Source organism: Macaca nemestrina, chromosome 14 (genome assembly GCF_043159975.1).
Source record: "Macaca nemestrina isolate mMacNem1 chromosome 14, mMacNem.hap1, whole genome shotgun sequence".
In the NCBI taxonomy this organism is placed as follows: domain Eukaryota; kingdom Metazoa; phylum Chordata; class Mammalia; order Primates; family Cercopithecidae; genus Macaca; species Macaca nemestrina.
Window position 1 is genome coordinate 34281779 of NC_092138.1, and position 19996 is coordinate 34301774.

Consider the following 19996-nt stretch of genomic DNA (forward strand, 5'->3'; position numbering starts at 1 on the left):
CAACAGAGCCAGGCACTGTCTCAACTGAAAAGAAAAAAAAAAAAAAACTGCCTACCTCTCCACTACATTACTCCCTGTTCACATCAAATTCTTTTTTTCTTTTCTGAGACGGAGTCTCGCTCTGTCACCCCGGCTGGAGTGCAGTGGTGCGATCTCGTTTCACTGCAAGCTCCGCCTCCTGGTTCAAGCAATTCCCCTGTCTCAGCCTCCCAAACAGCTGGGGTTACAGGTGTGCGCCATCACGCCCGGCGAATTTTTGTATTTTTAGTAGAGATGGGGTTTCACCATGTTGGCCAGGCTGGTCTTGAACTCCTGACCTCAGGTGATCCACCCACCTTGGCCTCCCAAAGTGTTGGAATTACAGGCGTGAACTACTGCTTCTGGTCCACATCAACTTCTAATTTACCTTTTAGCACTTATATCTGGGCTTATCCAAGTTTTTGTTTACTTGATTACTACTTGTCTTCTACTAGAATGTACTTTCCACAAGGACAAGGACTTCAGAACCTTCTTAGATAAAGCAAGCAAGTCAGGGCTGCAGGGCTTGGTGAGGGCAGCACTGAGTGCATGCATGCCTGTGTGCAAAGGTGGGTGAATGGGGTTGAGTAGGAGAGAAGACTAGATTAGCTACCCTCTTCCAAAAAAGGATATTATGACTCAGATCTTCTTGAAGAAAAGGCTTATCCCAAGTTTATCCCAGTTTTAGTGAGAACTCTGGACTCAATTGAAACAAATCTCGTGTCCTCTCTATATTAACAAAACTAAAAATCAACCTACCCTCAAGGATTCTGCCATACCTCTGGCTAGAGAAAGTTTACAGATTATTGTAAATTACTCTTGGGTCCTGCTTCTTCTGTGGTGATCCTCCCATATCACATAATATTATCAAAGAAAGGGGAAAGGAACTAAAGTTATAACTGATGGGATCTTAGAAATCATGCAATTCACTTCCCTCTTTCCATTTGGATATAGAACTGGTCCCAGAGAAAAAGACCGGTTTCAGGATAGTCCCAAGCACCCCTCTCCTGCAAACGCCATCCTTGAAGTCCATCCGAAGCTCATGAAATGCTCATTCTCCTGTCAGCACTCATTATTTTGGGCAGGTGAAATGCTCACGACACTCCACTTACCATCCAACAGCCAGCTATACTGGGTGAGATTTTTCAGCTCATGAAGGGCCAGCCGAGTCATGACATCATCTGGGATGAGTTTCCCTTGGTCAATGAAAGCCTTGGCTAACACGCCAATTTCTACAGCAAAGGGGGAAAAAATCAGTAAGTGCATTTGTTTTATCCCATTCCAGGCACCTCGGAATGAGTTGCCCAAAGGGGAAGTCTGTATGGCATACTTATGTGAAAATGTGCATCACCAACTTTTCTGATAAAAACAAAGGCTTTTATTTTCTACCAGAAAAAACTATGAAATAGCTGAAATTATTTTCTTTTAAAATAAGAATTTGAAATCATCATTATTCTGAATGATTCAGTTTAAATGCCTGCTATCATGTTATTGTAGAGACTTTTCCAATCCTGTAAAACAGGTGCTGCTATTGTGACACAGTTCCATTTTTAACCAGATTAGCATTGTGATTATGTCATATTTTTATTAACAAAACACTCTGGAAAATGATTTATGAACAATTTAATAATATTACCTACAACTATATGTCACTCTTATGCAAGAGCATTTTAATTTCTTCATGTTCCCTTACCAAACTATTTCTATACCTTCAGAACTGTAATACCATCATAATCTGCATATCTACAATTTTATGTTCTTTTTGTCACTTAGCATTATTTAGTAAATACTTTTCAGTAGTTTTATATAGTTGTTTCAGGTAACGATATTACACTCCAAATATATTTAGAAATAAATATATAAAAATACACTTTATTACAGCAGTACTGTTGGACATTTAAATTGTGTAAATTAGTCTTGATTTTTCCTCATCACCAAAGACTCGTTTTTTTGCTTTTCTTTTTTTTTTTTTTATTTCTCTTTGGGATTGTTTGCAATGAATAAATTCCCAGATGTCAGATTAAAGGGTCAAGGTATATATGAACATTCTCCTAACTCTTGGTATGAATTGCCATACTGACCCCAAAACAGATTCTAAATTGTCAGATTCATGAAACTTTAGGCTTTTAACTAAGAACAGTAACTGCATGGACACAGGCTGTCATGTGGCAGGTGTGCTGCTGGATTTGCAGACTGCGCTTAGAAGAGGGTTTGGTAGATGTAGAGCTCAGGACACACTGAAACAGCCTTATATTAATGTGTGAACTTCTTTGTCTCCAGGCTTTTGACCACTGCTCTCGGGAGGGAGAGCTTCAACCTCATCAACAGCATTTGGGAAAAAAAATGTAAAAACGTGCAATTCTCTAGGGCCAACTCCCAAAAAAACCTGTTATTGGCCTCTCCCCTCACCTCTCACTCTTCAGGCCAAGCCCTCTTCTAAATCCCCAACCAGCTGCAACAGATGGGTTAGAAGATGGGGTTAATTAATAAAGTACTTAATTTTATCAGTATATGAACAAGCCGTAAGAAAAGATTCTCTTGCCACTTCTATATAATATTAGAGATTCTAGCCAAGGCAATTAGTCCAGAAAAGGAAATAAAAAGCATCCAGAAAAAAAGAAGTAAACCTATGTCTAAAGCCAAGGGTTTGAGACCAGTCTAGGCAACATGGTGAGACCCCATCTCTACAAAAGATTTAAAAATTAGCTGGGTGTGGTGGCACATGGCTATAGTCTCAGCTGCTCAGGAGACTGACGCGGGCGGATTGCTTGAGCCAGGAGGTCAAGGCTACAGTGAGCCATGATCATGCCACTGCACTCCAGCCTGGGCAACAGAGTGAGACCCTGTCTCAAAACAAAAAACAAAAAACAAAAAAAAACATAGAATTGAAAGTCCAGAAATAACCTTAAAATTTATAGTACACTGATTTTTAATAGGATGCCAAAATAAATGAAGAAAAAGTAGTCTTTTTAACAAATGCTCCTGGGACAAATAAATATCCAGATGTAAAAGAAAGAAGTTGGACCTCTACTATGTATACAAGTTAACTCAATATAGGTCATAAACCTAAATGTAAGCGCTAAAGCTACTAAACCTTTTTTTTTTTTTTTTTTTTTTTTTTTTTGAGATGGAGTCTCACTCTTGTCGCCCAGGCTGAAGTGCAATGATGTAATCTTGTCTCACTGCCAACTCCCCCTCCCAGGTTCAAGTGATTCTCTTGCCTCAGCCTCCCAAGCAGCTGGGATTACAGGCGCCCACCACCATGCCCAGCCAATTTTTGTATTTTTAGCAGAGACAGGGTTTCACCATGTTGGCCAGGCTTGAACTCCTGACCTCATGATCTGCCCGCCTTGGCCTCCCAAAGTGCTGGGATTACAGGTGTGAGCCACTGTGTCCAGCCTAAAAACTCTTAACAGAAAACACACATATAAATCTTCATCACTATGCATTAGGCAATGGTTTCTAGATATCAAACCAAGAACACAACTAACAAAGGAAAAAAAATAGATACATTAGACTTCATTAAAATTAAAAACTTTGTGCTTCAAAAAACACCATTAAGAAAGTGAGGCCGGGTGCAGTGGCTCCTGCCTGCAATCTCGGCACTTTGGGAGGCTGAGGTGGGCGGATCACCTGAGGTCAGGAGTTCAAGACCAGCCTAGCCAACATGGTGAAACCCTATCTCTTAAAAAAGAAAAGAAAAGAGAAAAGAAAAGAAAAGAAGTGAAAAGACAATGCATAGCATGGGATGGAAGAGAAATTTTGCAAATCATGTATCTGGTAAGGAATTGTATCTAGAACATCTAAAGAACTCTCACAACTCAACAATTTAAAAAAATTTTAAATGGGCATAGGATCTGAATACACATTTCTTCAAAGAAGATATACAAATGGCCAATAAGCGCATGAACACATGATCAACATCCTTAATCATTAGGGAAATCAAATGAAAGCCACAATGAGATACCACTTCACATTCACGAACATGGTTATAGTCAAAAAGACACATACAGGCCTACCCTGGAGATATTGTGGGTTTGGTTCCAGACCACCACAATAAAGTGAATATGTGAGTCACACAAATTTTTTGGTTTCTCAGTGCATATAAAAGTTATATATTTACATTACATTGTAGACTATTAAGTGCAATAGTATTATGTCTAAAATAACAATGTACCTACCTTAATTTAAAATAGTTTTATTGCTAAAAAATGTTAATGATCATCTGAGCCTTCAGCGAGTCTTAATCTTTTTGCTGGTGGAGGGTCTTGCCTCCATGGCTGATGGCTGCTGACTGATCAGGGTAGAGGTTGCTAAACGATGAGGTGGCTATGACAATTGCGTAAAAGAAGACAACAATAAAGTCTGCCTCATCAACTGACTCTTTTTTTCACCAAAAACTTCTCTGATGCATGTAGTGTTGTGGGATAGTATTTTATCCACAGTAGAACTTCTTTCAAAACTGTAGTCTATCCTCTCAAACCCGCTGCTCCTTTTTCAACTAAGTTTAAGTCATATTCTAAATCCTTTGTTGCCATTTGAATAATGCTCACAGCATCTTCACCAGGACTAGATTCTATCTCAAGAAACCACGTTCTTTGCCCATTCATTAGAAGCAACTCCTCATCCATTCAAGTTTTATCATGAGATTGCAGCAATCCAGTCACATCTTCAGGCTCCACTTCTAATTCCAGTTCTCTTGCTGTTTCCACCATATGTGTAATTACTTCCTACACTGAAGGCCTGAACCCCTTAAAGTCATCCATGAGGGTTGGAATCAACTTCTTCCAAACTCCTGTTAATGTTGACACTTTGACCTTCTTCCTGAATCATGAGTGTTCTTCCTGGCATCTAGAATGGCGCATCCTTTCCCTAAATTTTCCTATTTACTTTGCCCAAATCCATCAGAGGAATCACTATCTATACAGCAGCTGAACCTTATGAAATGTATTTTTTAAATAATAAAACTTGACAGTTGCAATTACTCCTTGATCCAAGGGCTACAGAATGGATGTTATGTCAGCAGGCATGAAAACATGAATTTCCTTGTGTATCTCCAGCAGAGCTTTTGGGTGACCAGGTGCATTGTCAATGAGCAGTAATATTTTCAAATGAATCTTTTTCTCTGAACAATAGTTCTCAACAGTGGGCTTCAAATAGTCAGTAAACCATGCTATAAACAGATGTGCTGTCATCCAGGCTTTGTCATTCCATTTACAGAGCACAGGCAGGGTAGATTTAGATAATTCTCAAGGCCCTAGGATTTCTGGAATGGTAAATAAGCATTGGCTTCAACTTAAAGTCACCAGCGGCATTAGTCCCTAGCAAGAGAGTCAGCCTGTCCTTTGAAGCTTTGAAGTCAAGCATTGACTTCTCTTCTCCAGCAATGGAAGTCCTAGATGGCATCTTTTTCCAATGCAAGGCTGTTTTGTTTACATTGAAAATCTGTTTGTTAGTGTAGACACCTTCATCAATGATCTTAGCTAGATTTTTCTGGATAACTTGCTGCAGCTTCTGCATCAGCACTTGCACTTTCATGTTACAGAGACAGCTTCTTTCCTTAAACCTCATGAACCAACCTCTGGTAGCTTCAAATTTTTCTTCTGCAGCTTCAACACATCTCTCAGCCTTCACTGAATTGAAGAGAATTAGGGCCTTGCTCTGGATTGAGCTTTGGCTTAAGGGATGATGTGGCTGGTTTGATCTTCTATCTAAACCACTCAAGCTTTCTCCATAAGCAACAAGGTTGTTTCACTTTCTTGTGCTCCAGTGTTCACTGGAGCAGCATTTTTAATTTCCTTCAAGGTCTTCCTTTGCATTTACAACTTGGCTAACTGGTGCAAGAAGCCTAGTTTCAGCCTGTCTTGGTTTTCAACATGTCTTCCTCGCTAAGCTTAATCATTTCTAGCTTTTGATTTAAAGTGAAAGATGTGCCACTCTCTTCCTTTAACTTGAACACTTAGAGGTCACTGTAGGGTTATTAATTGGCCTAATTTCAATATTGTGGTGTCTCAGGGAATAGGGAGGCTCGAGGAGAGGGAGACAGACAAGGGAATGGCTGGTTAGTGGAGCAGTCAGAACACACACAACATTTATCAATTAAGTTTGCCATCTTATATGGGTGTAGTTCATGGCACCCCAAAACAATTACAATAGTAACATCAAAGATCACTGATCACAGATCACTTTAACAGATATGATAATAATGAAAATATTTTAAATATTGCAAAAGTTACCAAAAATGTGAAACAGAAATGGGAAAGGAGCACATATTAGAAAAACGGGGCCAACAGCCTTGCTCGACACCGAGTTGCCACAAAACTTAGATTTGTTAAAAAAAAAAATATAGTACCTGTGAGGCACAATAAAACAATATATGCCTTTAAAAACAAGTGTTAGGCCGGGCACGGTGGCTCATGCCTGTAATCCCAACACTTTGGGAGGCCGAGGCAGGCGGATCACTTTGAGGTCAGGAGTTCGAGACCATCCTGACCAACGTGGTGAAACGCTGTCTCTACGAATAATACAAAAATTAGCCGGCTGTGGTGGCATATGCCTGTAGTCCCAGCTACCAGGGAGGCTGAGGCAGGAGAATTGCTTGAACCTGGGAGGCGGAGGTTGTAGTGAGCTGAATCGCACCACTGCACTCCAGCCTGGGCGACAGAGTGAAACTGTGTCTCAAACAAAAAAATAAATAAAAACAAGTGTTGGTAAGAATGTTGAGAAACTATAACCCTCATACATTGCTGGTAGGATTATAAAGTGGTGTAGCCAATTTGTAAAACAGTGTGGTAGTTTTTTTAAAGGTTGAACACAGTTACCAAGCCCTGCATGGTGGCTCACACCTGCAATCCCAGCACTTTGGGAGGCCAAAGCAGGAATTTCACTTGAGGCCAGGAGTTCAAGACTAGCTTGGGCAACACAGCAAGACCATGTCTCTACAAATAAATTTTGTTTGTTTGTTTGTTTTTGAGACGGAGTTTTGCTCCTGTTGCCCAGGCTGGAGCACATTGGCACTATCTTGGCTCACTGCAACTTCTGCCTCCTGGGTTCAAGTGATTCTCCTGCCTCAGTCTCCCGCGTAGCTGGGGTTACAGGCATGCACCACCACGCCTGGCTAATTTTGTATTTTTAATAGAGATGGTGTTTCACCATGTTCGTCAGGCTGGTCTCGAACTCCTGACTTTGGGTGATACACCCACCTCTGCCTCCCAAAGTGCTGGGATTACAGGCGTGAGCCACCACACCCGGCTTAAATAAAATTGTTTAAATTAGCTGGGTGCTTGGCATGTGTTTCTAGTTCCAGTTACTCAGGAGGTTGAGGCAGGAGGATCACTTGAGCCCAGGAGCTCAGTGCTGCAGTGAGCCATGATTGCACAACTGTACTCCAGCCTGGGTGACAGAGCAAGACCCTGTCTCGGGAAAAAAAAAAAAAAAAAAAAAGACAGTTACCATAAGAGATAGCAATTCCTCCCCTTGCTATATGCCCATGAGAAATAAAAACATATGGCCAGCTATGGTGGCTCATGCCTGTAATCCCAACATTTTGCGAGTCAAGGCAGCAAGATTTCTCGAGCCTGAGAGTTCCTGACCAGCCTGGGCAACACAGCAAGACCCTACATCTAAATCAAAAAAATACGGGCATGGTGGTGCACACCTGTAGTCCCAGCTACTTGGGAGGTTCAGGTGGGAGGATCACTTGGGCCTAGGAGTTCAAGGCTGCTGCTGTTGAGTTACGATTGCATCACTGCACTCCAGCCTGGGTGACAAAGAGAGACTGTGTCTCTTAAAAAAAAAAAAAAGAAAAAGAAATATGTCTACACAAAAACTTGTAAATGAATGTTCATAGTGGCATTATTTAAAATAACCAAGAAGTAGAAACAACTCAAATGTCCATCAACTGATGAACAGATAAATAAAACGTGATATATCAAGACAATGGAATATGATTCAGCAAAAAAAGAAATGAAGTACTGATACATGTTACAGCATAGATGAACCTTCAAACATGCTCAGTGAAAGAAGCAAGACACAAAAGACTATATATCGTATGATTCCATTTGCATAACATGTTTAGAATAGGCAAATCTATAGAGATGGAAAGAAGATTAGTAGTTGCCAAAGGCTGGGAGGGTTGGGGAGAAATGGGTAATGACTGCTAATGAGAACAGGGTTTCTTTTTGGAGCGATAAAAATGTTCTAAAATTGACGGAGGTGATGGTTTCACAACTTTGGATACACTAAAAATCACTGAATCATACACTTTACAAGGAGTAACTGTATGGTATGTGAATTAAATCGATGTTGTTTTTTAAAAAATAGAACAGATGAAAAATTCCCAGTAAGAAAAAAAATTTAAAAACACTCATAGTCTCATCACTACTCAGAGATAATTATTGTTAATGATAATATAAAAATTTTCATTGCCTGTGATCCCAGCTATTCAGGAAACTGAGGTGAGAGGATTGCTTGAGCCCAGGAGGTCAAGGCTGCAGTGAGCCATGATCGCACTACTGCACTCCAGACTTGGTGACAAAGCAAGACCTTGTCTCAGGAAAAACAAAAACAAAACAAAAACCAGGTATTTTTTAGTTTTGTTAACATATAGATAGATAATCCTACGTGTAGTCTAGTAATCTGTTTTTCATTTATCACGAACTTTTTTTATGTTTGTATGATTTAATTAGAACAAGAAAGACATTGAGAATAGATTATCTTTAACATTCCGAAGAGATTTTTGTGTGATGAGAAAGAATTGTTATTTTTCTCTTTTATGTGTTAAATATATTATCTTGTATACGGTTATTGTGAAAAAATCTATTTTTAAATTGCAGTATTGAATGGAAGTTATATGAGTTTTTACCTTCTCAATTATAATTGCTCTGTGAACTTTCACTTTGATCATTATGGACCCAGTTTGAATGCCTGACTGATCAAGACTGCTACCTGATCTGTACATCTTTTGATTGCCTTACTTGGCTGAAAGGATGGTCTTGTAACTGTTGATGTTGGTTTTAGCTACTGATATTGTCACTCTTTCTCAAATGTAAAGTGTTTTTATTTTATTGTTCTTGTTGTTTTATAATTTTTATTATATTTTCAGGGGTACATGTGCAGGTTTGTTACACAGGTGAACTTGTGTTGTAGGAGTTTGTTGTACAGACTATTTCATCACCCAGGTATTAAGCCTAGTACCCATTAGTTATTTTTCCTGATCCTCTCCCTCCTCCCTGCCTCTATCCTCTGAAAGGTCCCAGTGTGAATTGTTCCCCTCTATGTGTCCATGTGTTCTCATCATTTAGCTCCCACTTATAAGTGAGAACATGAGGTATTTGGTTTTCTCTTCCTGCGTTAGTTTGCTAAGGATAATGGCCTCCAGCTTCATCCATGTCCCTGCAAAGGACATAATCTTGTTCTTTTTTATGGCTGCACAGTACTTCATGGTATATATATAATGAACATATTTCTATATCAATAAGCATTTATCCACAATATTTATTAAAACCTGGAGCCTATAATGCTTCAGTTGAAGCTTATTAAAAAAAAAAAAAGACTTAACTCCCTAATTCCGAGTCTAAGCAGTTTGCATACTACCTTTCAAATATATTTACCCCCTCCCAAAATTATATGCAAAGACAACCAGCATGTTCTCTGGAGATATGGTAAAGTTTTATCCATTTGATTACCTACATTTAATATTACATCTTAACAGACTCCTCATAAAAATTCTAGAGTGGACCCCTGAACGACATGGGTTTGAACTGCATGGGTCCACCTGTGCCTCTGCCACCCTTGAGACAACAAAACTGACTCCTCCTCTTCCTCAGTCTACTTGACATGAAGACAATGGGGATGAAGATCTTTATGATGATCCGCTTCCATTTAACAAACAGTAAATATATTTTCTTTTCTTATGATTTTCGTTTTTAGAGACAGGGTCTCGCTCTGACACCCATGCTGGACTGCAGTGGTGTGATCATAGCTCACTGAAGCTTCGATTTGCTGGGTTCAAGTGATCCTCCCACCTCAACCTCCCAAGTAGCTGGGAAAACAGGCACACGCCACAATGCCCGGCTAATTTTTTTTTTATTTTTTGTAGAGATGGAGTCTTGTGATCCTCCCATCTTGGCCTCCCAAAGTGCTAGGATTACAGGCATGAGACACTGCACATGGCTGATAATTTCTTAATAACATTTTCTTTTCTCTCGCTTGCTTTATTATAAGAATACAGTATACAATACATATATCATATAAAATATGTGTGAATCAACTGTGTATGTCATTGGTAAGGCTTCTGGTCAACGGTAGGATATTTAAGTTTTGGGGATGTCAGAAGTTACACATGGATTTTTGACTACACTAGGAATCAGCAGCCCTAACCCGGAAGTTGTTCAAGGCCAACTATATTTCCTTTTTTGATTCAAAAATTAACAAATTTGGGCACTTCCACAAAACACAAAAGGCAGTTCAAAAGTAAATTATTTATAATAAGCTAATTTTCTACAATGTTATACACAAAAATAAGAAAAGAAGGTTAGAGAAAGGGAAACTCAAAACCAACTTTTGAGGATAATAACTAGAAATCCTAAAACATGGAGACATTACTATGAGAAATAAACCTTTATATTACATAAAAAGTCATTTTAAATTCTGTAGCTCCCTTTAAAGTTCATGTTACCCAAATCAACCACACCTCGTATCTGAATAAGCTTATTCAAACTTACTGTTTGAGCAGTTATGAAGCACAAAAGAGGGACCTGACCAAACTGTAAATAACAGTTCTCTCTCTCTCTCTTTTTTTTTTTTTCAAAGAGCCAATGCAGTGGCATGATTATAACTCACTGCAGTCTCAAACCCCTGGGCTCAAGCGATCCTCCCAGCTTAGCCTCCCAAGTAGCTAGGGCTACAGATAAGCACCATCATGCCTGGCTAATTTATTTATTTATTTATTTTATAGAGATAGGGGTCTCACTATGTTGCCCAGGCTGGTCTCAAACTCCTGGACTCTAGTGATCCTCCTGCCTTAGCATCCTAAATTGCTGGGATTACAGGGGTGAGCCACCCCCCAACCAGCAGTTCTCTTTCACATGTGCCAAGAGAAAAGGCTACAGAGAATTAACCTAGTTCCTGCCAAAATTGCTTTTAAAATCATTATAAATGACATAAAACTTAACTTTAAAACTGTGTTGAAACAAAATAAAACTAGGAGAATATCAGGAAATTAAATGATAGCTTTATGCCCTATCATGGGCTTGTAAAAAAACTTTTCTCAAATAATAAACACTTGAGTCAACAAAGTGGTTACCTCTGGGAAGCAGGAAGGAGATGTGCATGGAAGGGGAACTGGAAGGCCCCCAAAGTCCTTGTTTCCCTCTGGTGATAGGTAAATGATGTTCGTTTTATTATTCTTCTAACCATACATAGACCTTGTAATACTCTGATGCATGGAATATTTCACAAGAATTATATTAAAAATGAAAACCTCCCTTGACCATTGTTCCTCCCGCTAACCATCACCCAATCTCTCTCCTCTTCAGTGAAGCATCCAGAAAGAGTTCCTGTTCCAGGCCTATACTCCCCTTCCCGTTCACTCTGCTTCGGATAAATCCTGATTTTGACAATTACATAAATGCCCACCTGGGTCCAGCCTCATTTTATTTCTCCTCCTCCCTCATCCTCCCCATTGGCACTTCAGCCTGAAACCACACCCCAGCAAGGAGCTCTATATACATGGATCCTCCTAGCCTTTACCCAAGCCCCATGGTAAGCTCTTACACATTTTTCAACACACATCCTAAAAGGCCCTTCATGGTCAAGTGTCCCTCAACCTCCTATGGAACTGGAAGCTCCCACTCTGAACTTCCAAATGTCACAGACTTGTCTCTATTGCAACACCTATCACACCAATGACTATCTGTTTACATGTTGTTATAGACGGAATTACGTCTCCCTTAAATCTGTATGTTGGAACCTAACCCCCAGTGTGACGATATTTGGAAATAGGGATTTAAAGGAGGTAATTAAGATTAAATGGAGCCGGGCACGGTGGCTCATGCCTGTAATCCCAGCACTTTGGGAGGCCGAGACGGGCGGATCACAATGTCAGGAGATCGAGACCACGGTGAAACCCCGTCTCTACTAAAAATACAAAAAATTAGCCTGGCGCGGTGGCGGGCGCCTGTAGTCCCAGCTACTCAGGAGGCTGAGGCAGGAGAATGGCGTGAACCTGGGAGGCGGAGCTTGCAGTGAGCCGAGATCGCGCCACTGCACTCCAGCCTGGGCGACAGAGCTAGACTCCGTCTCAAAAAAAAACAAAAAACAAAAAACAAAAAAAAACAAAAAAAAGATTAAATGAGGTCATAAGGGGAGGGCACTAATCCAATAAGCCTGGTGTCTTTATAAGAAGAGGATGAGATGTCAGGGGTGCCTGCTTACAGAGGAAAGACCATGTGAGAACAAAGTGAGAAGGCAACTAGGCAGGCCAGGAAGAAGGGCCTCACCAGAAACCAACTCTGCCAGTGCCTTGGTTTTATACTTCTAGCCTCCAGAACTATAAGAAAATAAATCCTGTGGTTTAGCCTTCCCTAGTGTGTGGTATTGTGTTACAGCAGCCTGAGCTGACTAATACACATGTCCATCTGCCCACCTGCCCCCATGCCTACACTCTGTGAGCACCTAGTGAAATCAGTTCCTCTCCGTGTCTCCACTGCCTAGCACATATCTGATGCTTAAAGGATCCATGGATAGTTGCCTGAATGAATGGTTAGATGGACAGATGGACAGATGGACAGACAAGCTCCCTGGATTCTACTAGATTCTAGCCATGGAATTGTAAAAGGCCTAACTTACTTTGTTAAAAAATATCCATCTAGCAAAAGCCTACTTTCTTTGAGACAGTATTCACGACCAGGCTTACCTTTTAAAAATTGTTCTTTAAGTTATTTAAACAAACTATGGTACACCCATAAGATAACAGAAAAAGAGAAAACAACCCACATGTTCACCAGCTTATGAATGGATAAATAAAACACGGCCCATCCATAAAATGGAATTGTATTCAGCAATAAAAAAGAATGAAGTACTAAAACATGCTACAGTGTGGATGAGCCTTGAAAACACTAAGCTAAATGAAAGAAGCCAGTCAGAAAAGATCACATATTGTATGACTGCATTTGTGTAAAATGTACAGTATAGAAAACTCAAGAGAGACAGGAGGTGAGTTGGTGTTGCCAGAGGCTCAGGTGGAGGGGAGCGGGGTTGGAACAGAAGTGACTGCTAATAGGTATGAACTTTCTTTTATGGGGTGATGGGTATGTTCTAAAATTGATTATTAAAGAAAAAATATTAATTTTTAAAAGGTTGAGCACTGTGGCTCATGCCTGTAATCCCAACACCTTGAGAAGTTAAGGAGGGAGGATTACTTGAGGCTAGGAGTTCATGACAAGCCTGGACCAACATGGTGAGACCCCATCTCCATTATAAAAAAAGAAAAATGGATTCCATTGATTATGAGGAAAGAAAATACAAAATTAAGTATTTATATATATATATTTTGTTGTTGTTGTTGTTTTTAAAACAGTTTTTGCTGTGTTGCCCAGGCTGGAGTGCATTGGCATGATCTTGGCTCAATGCAACTCCGCCTCCTGAGCTTAAGTCATTCTCCTGCCTCAGCTTCCCAAGTAGTTGGGACTGCAGGTACCCGCTACCACACCCAACTAATTTTATTTTGTATTGTTAGTAAAGACGGGGTCTCACCATGTTGACCAGGCTGGTCTCAAATCCGACCTCAAATGATCCACCTTCCTCGGCCTCCCAAAGTGCTATAATTACAAGTGTGAGCCACCATGCCCAGCCAAAAAAATATTTTAAAAAGAACAAAGAAAAAATTTCTTAAAAGAAAAAATATATTAATTTAAAATTGATGAAGGCCAGGCGCAGTAGCTCACGCCTGTGATCCCAGCACTTGAGGTAGGGAGTTCGAGACCAGCCTGGCTAACATGATGAAAACCCATCTCTACTAAAAATACAAAAATTAGCTGGGCATGGTGGCTCATGGCTGTAATTCCAGCTACTCAGGAGGCTGAGGCAGGAGAATCACTTGAACCTGGGAGGCGGAGGTTGCACTGAGCCGAGATCGTGCCACTGCACTCCAGCCTGGGCAACAGAGCGAGTGAGACTCCATATCAAAAAAAAAAAAAAGTTGATTTTGGTGATGTCTGCACAACTCTGTGAATATACAAAAAGTCCACTGAGTTTTATACTTTAAATGGATACATTATATGGTACATTAATTATATCTCAATAAAGCTATCAGAAAAAAATGAAATGGGGTACTCCATATGCAAAGCAATATTGTTAAAGGCATAAAACAGTATATACAGCATGCTATAATCTGTGTTTTAAAAAACACATACACAAAGAGAAGCATAGGTAAATCTTTGGTTGTATAAGCATAAAATATCTTGGAAGAATCTTTTCATGAAATATCCTTTTATATTTTTAGAATTGCCTATTACAAATTAAATGTTTTACCATTCCAAAAAAAAAAAAAAAATCCGCCCTGCCATCAGTATCCTAATTATGCATGCCTATGTGCCATAGGTATACATAATAATGTTTCGTTAGACATATAGAATCCAGGGACTGACAGAAGTCTTGAAGATTATCCACTACATTCATCTGCCCCAGCATATAGATGAGGATAAAGGAGATTCATAAGGGTTGGCCGTCTAGTCTAGGGTTATGTCTCCCTTTTTTTTGAGACAGGGTCTCATTCTGTCACTGTGAGTACTGTGGTGCCATCACAGCCCACTGCAGCCTCGAACTCCTGGGTTCAAGCAGTACTCGCACCTCAGCCTCTCAGAGAGCTGAGACTTAAGGCGTGTGCCACCACATCCAGCTAATGTTTTTATTTTTTGTAGAGATGGGTTCTCACCATGTTACCCAGGCTAATCTCAATCTCCTGGGGTCAAATGACCCTCCTGCCTCGGCCTCCCAAAGTGCTGAGATTACAGGCATGAGGCACCAAACCTAGCCAAGGTTACATCTCTGAGAAGTACTATGCTACAGTGCAGTGTCTCAGACTGAGCAATTACATGTCAACCTCATGATTTCTACCATAGCTGAACTACTATTCACTATATAGTTTACTATACAGTTCTTTACTATATAGTTTTCTTTAAAGTGACTTAGCTTTAAAAATTAATAGCTATAATTTTCATGAAATACAGCTTTGGTGTGCTAGATTTGTGTCTGTTTCAAATCTACTTTGAAATAGATAGATAAAAAGTTTTTGTCTATCTAAAATGTCTATCTCATGAATCTCATTGTCTAATTCACGTCTATCTCATGAATCTCAGTATGGGAAATACTGCATAGAGAAAAGAGTATTTAATTAGCACACAAGGAAATCTACGTTTTCACCCTCATCCCCCAATAAACACTGTTTACTATCAAGCAGGTTCTTCTCCTGAACTCAGTCTCTTCATCTTCAAGAGAGGCCTGACTTTGGGAGGTCGAGGCAGGTGGATCACCTGAGGTCAGGAGTTCGAGACCAGCCTGTCAACACGGCAAAACTCCGTCTCTACTGAAAATACAAATATTAGCCAGCCACAGTGGTGCAAGCCTGTAGTCCCAGCTACTTGAGTTGGGAGGCGGAAGCAGGAGAATCGCTTGAACCCAGGAGTCGGAGGTTGCAGTAAGCCGAGATTGTGCTACTGCACTCCAGCCTGGGCAACAGAGTGAGACTCTGTCTCAAAAAAATAAAACAAAATAAAAGAGAGAACTGGACTAAATGTCTTAAGGTCAGATTCAAGTTCCCTGACTCCAGGTTTCAGTAATGATCTACATTCCAGCTTTGCTACTGTCAATGAGTTGCCTAATGTTTCCAGTGTTCTTATCATATCTCCTGGGATGATTTTAAACCTTAGCTATAAAATACAGCCATGGGCTATAAAATATAGCACCCTCATAAAACAGTGACTGGAAAGTAAATTGGAACAACCCTTCTGTTGTAGTATTTGATAGTACCATATTTGTAGAAATTCCATACTAGGAATTTATTTGAAGGAAATAAGCAAAGATGTGCCAAATGTTTATGTACAGAGATCGTCATAACAGTATTTATTATAATAAACAATGGTTAACAACATACATGTCCAATAAAAATGTTTAATAACAATACAACTTTGGCCGGGTGCGGTGACTCACACCTGTAATCCCAGCACTTTGTGAGGCCGAGGTGGGCAGATCACGAGGTCAGGAAATCGAGACCATCCTGGCTAACATGGTGAAACCCTGTCTCTACTAAAAACACAAAAAAATTAGCCGGGCATACAGGCGGGTGCCTGTAGTTCCAGCTACTTGGGAGGCTGAGGCAGGAGAACAGCGTGAACCCGGGAGGTAGTGCTTGCAGTGAGCCGAGATCGCGCCACTGTACTCCAGCCTGAGGGACAGAGCGAGACTCCGTCTCAAAAAATAACAAATAAATAAAAAATAAATAAAACCATACAACTTTGATAAAATTAAACATCTTTTTTTTTTTTTTTTTTTTTTTGAGATGGAGTTCCACTCTTTTCACCTAGGCTGGAGTGCAAGGGTACCATCTCAGCTCACTGCAACCTGTGCTTCCCAGGTTCAAGTGATTCTCCTGCCTCAGCCTCCCAAGTAGCTGGGATTACAAGTGCCCACCACCATGCCTGGCTAATTTTTGTATTTTTAGTAGAGACAGGGTTTTGCCATGTTGGTCAGGCTGGTCTCAAACCTCTGGTGATTCACCCACCTCAGCCTTCCAAAGTGCTGGGATTACAGGCTTGAGTCACCCCGCCCAGCTTAAACATCGTTTTTAAGACTGGTTAATGATGCGTGAACATGCTCACTATAAATGAGAATAAAAAAGTAACCTATCATTTAGAATATGACAATTTGTTTTTAGAATTTAACCATTTTGCAAATACAAATGCAACAGAAATAAAAAAGAAAAATAAAAAAAAAAGAATAAAAGAAAATGCACCCAAGGGTTAATTATAATCATCTCTGTGTGGCAAGGCAGAATTATAAAGGATCTTAATTTACCTTTTTTATATTTGCATGAAAGAGATATAGTTTCCTTCTTTTATAATAAATATGCTTTTCTTTTTTCCTTTTTTTTTTTTTTTTTAGACAGGGTATCACTCTGTCACCCAGCTTGGAGTACAGTGGCACAATCTCAGCTCACTACAACCTCTGCATCCCGGGCTCAAGTGATTCTCCCACCTCAGCCTCCTGAGTAGCTGGGATCACAGGCGCCAGCCACCATGCCCAGCTAATTTCTTGTATTTTTGGTAGAGACAGGGGTTTCGCCATGTTGCCTAGGCTGGTCTTGAATTCCTGACCTCAAGTGATCTGCCTGCCTCAGTCCCCAAAGTGCTGGGATTAAAGGCATGAGTCACCGTGCCAGGCCTACTCTCTTAGACTTTGGTTAACCTGACCCCAACCAGTATCAGTATCTGGGATTGTTTAATGTTACCTAACTACTTCAATATGTTGCATTAACAACATTTAGCAAGCAAGTCAAACAACTTTTTTTTCTCTCTCTTTCTCTCTCTCTCTCTCTCTCTCTCTCTCTTTTTTAGATGGGGTCTTGCTCAGGCTGGAGTGCAGTGTTGCAATCTCGGCTCCCAGCAACCTCCGCCTCCCAGGTTCAAGTGATTCTCCCACCTCAGCCTCCCGAGTAGCTACGACCACAGGCGCCTGCCACCGCGCCCTGCTAATTGTTTTTGAATTTTTTATAGAGACGCAGTTTCATCATGTTGCCCAGGCTGGTCTAGAACTGCTGAGCTCAAGTGATCCGTCCACCTCAGCCTCCCAAAGTGCTGGGATTACAGGTGTGAACTGGTTACATAAATCATACTAGATTCTGAAAATACATACCTAGAAAAACAGAATGAAATGGATGTGTCCGTTTTCATGTGAAATATATCCCAGACACGAAGTGAAACCACACTGATGCAGAGTATATATACATAGTATGATCACATATTACATACAAGAAAAGACACACCTTGGCCAGGAGCGGTGGCTCATGCCTGTAATCCCAATACTTTGGGAGGCCGAGGTGGGTGGATCACGAGGTCAGGAGATGGAGACCAGCCTGGCTAACACAGTGAAACCCTATCTCTACCAAAAATACAAAATTTAGCCCGGCGTGGTGGTATGCGCCTGTAGTCCCAGCTACCAGGGAGGCTGAGACAGGAGAATTGCTTGAACCCAGGAGGCAGAGGTTGCAGTGAGCCGAGAGCACGCCACTGCACTCCAGCCTGGGCGACAGAGCAAGACTCCGTCTCAAAAAACAAACAAACCAAAAAAAGAAAAAGAAAATAAGTGATACACGTATCTGTGCTTACAAAGTAAACCTTTCTAGAAGGAAACTCTGTTCCCCCCCACCCCCCGAAGAATGGGACTGAGGTAGGGAATGAAGGACGGCGTTGTTTTTTATGCTATACACGTCTATCCTGTTTCTTATCCTTACAAAAAAAAAAAAAAAGAAAGAAAAGAAAAGAAAGAAAAAGGCCTTGTGTAGGCATTATTTCTATATAGTAAATGGGTTTCAAAATGAGTTTCAAAACAGGTTCTATTTTGAAAAGTAAGATCAACATTTTTTGAGAAAAAAACTCCCGCTATTGGCTTTTCAAAAACAACCTTCTTAAGAGAGAATTTGCATACCACAAATTCACCCATTGTATAGTGTAGATTGTTAACTGGCTTTCGTGCTGAGCTGTAAGAATTCATTTGGCATGAGAAACAAAATATTTTATGTAACCACGCGTAAGAATAGCCTCCGTGTCTACGAAATCTAGGGATATCAAAATTTGAGATAATTTTATGACTGCAACAAGGGTAAATAATACTTGGCCTTCGGAATATGGGGGAAAGGTCAGAACTACAAGATCCCATAGAGCTTAACCACACCAAAAAAAAAAAAAAAAAAAAGGAAAACAAGAAAGAGAGGAGAAAAGAAGAGAAGAGAACAAAACAAGCAAACTCTAGCAGGGCTAATGCCAGTCTTCTAAATGCACCAGCACGTTGAATAAGCTGCAGCTCAGCTCGATGGACCCCCAAGAGTGGCTGCCACTGGGAAGACTAGTGCCTCTGAAACAAAGCCCGGTGGTTTCCTTTCATCTCTGAACTTCGAGCTTGACCTAACTTTCCAGTACCTTCCCCAGCCCCACTCTCCCATAACCCGCCCGAAGCGGCCCACGGAGGCCGGAGGTTTCGGGGCGCAGTCGCTCAGCAGCCCGAGGTCTCTGTCCCGGGCGACGGGAGGGAAATGCCGCGCCCGCAGCCTGGGACCCGCGTGCCCAGCTTCGGCCACCTCGCACGCAAAGTCCGACCCGGGTGACAGCGCACGGCCGGCCCTGGGCCCAGAGCTCCCACCTGTGCCCCGCAGCATGTTGTCCCGGAGCAGGTCCCCGCTGGAGAGGTGCTTCAGCTGGAAGTGTGTGGTGATGCGCGACGACACGGTGCCCTTGCCCGAGCCCGGGGCCCCCATGATCACCGCTCGCAGCAGCCGCGCGGACGCCCCCATGGCCGCAGACCTAGGCCCGCGCCGCGCGGCTACCAGGGCTTTGGCCTGGCCTGCGCTCTCACCCGCTTCGCAGCCCGCGCCGGCCGGCTGGCAGCGCCGCTATCAGGCGGTTACTGAGGTTCCCAGGCGTTCCCGGAAGTGAGCCGACAGCCACTGGGGCGCCCAGACAGCGACCGACCCCGCGGCTGCTCCCGCCTCTCGGCGACCCCGGCGCACCCAGTCCCCGGCGCCTGGCCCCGCCCAGCCGCGCAAACCGCGCCGCCTCTGCGCTCGCTCTGCCGCCCAGCTGCCACCTGCGCCTCTCCGCGGCCCCTCTCCACCGGCCGCTGGGCCCAGTCCCTTCGGCGCCCCTCTGCACCAACCCCCACGCGCCCTCCACTCAGCTCAGATCTACCTCCGCGCCTCTCCGCGACT

General features: G+C 41.7%; 1 protein-coding gene across 2 annotated transcripts in view; it reads right to left on the reverse strand.

Moving 5' to 3' along the window:
• The window catches only part of LOC105491838 (adenylate kinase 3), a 31120-nt gene extending 11422 nt beyond the window's left edge, over positions 1 to 19698 (reverse strand). The window contains exons 1-2 of one of the 2 annotated variants that reach the window (XM_071077757.1): positions 19432 to 19698; positions 1131 to 1250 (exon numbers count right to left, since the gene is read on the reverse strand). In XM_071077757.1, the coding sequence (XP_070933858.1) occupies positions 1131 to 1250; positions 19432 to 19582 (271 nt within the window). In that variant the 5' untranslated portion in view covers positions 19583 to 19698. The remainder of the gene's footprint in view (positions 1 to 1130; positions 1251 to 19431) is intronic. The other variant, XM_071077758.1, reaches the window with a different exon arrangement.
• Between the last annotated feature and the right edge of the window lie 298 nt (positions 19699 to 19996).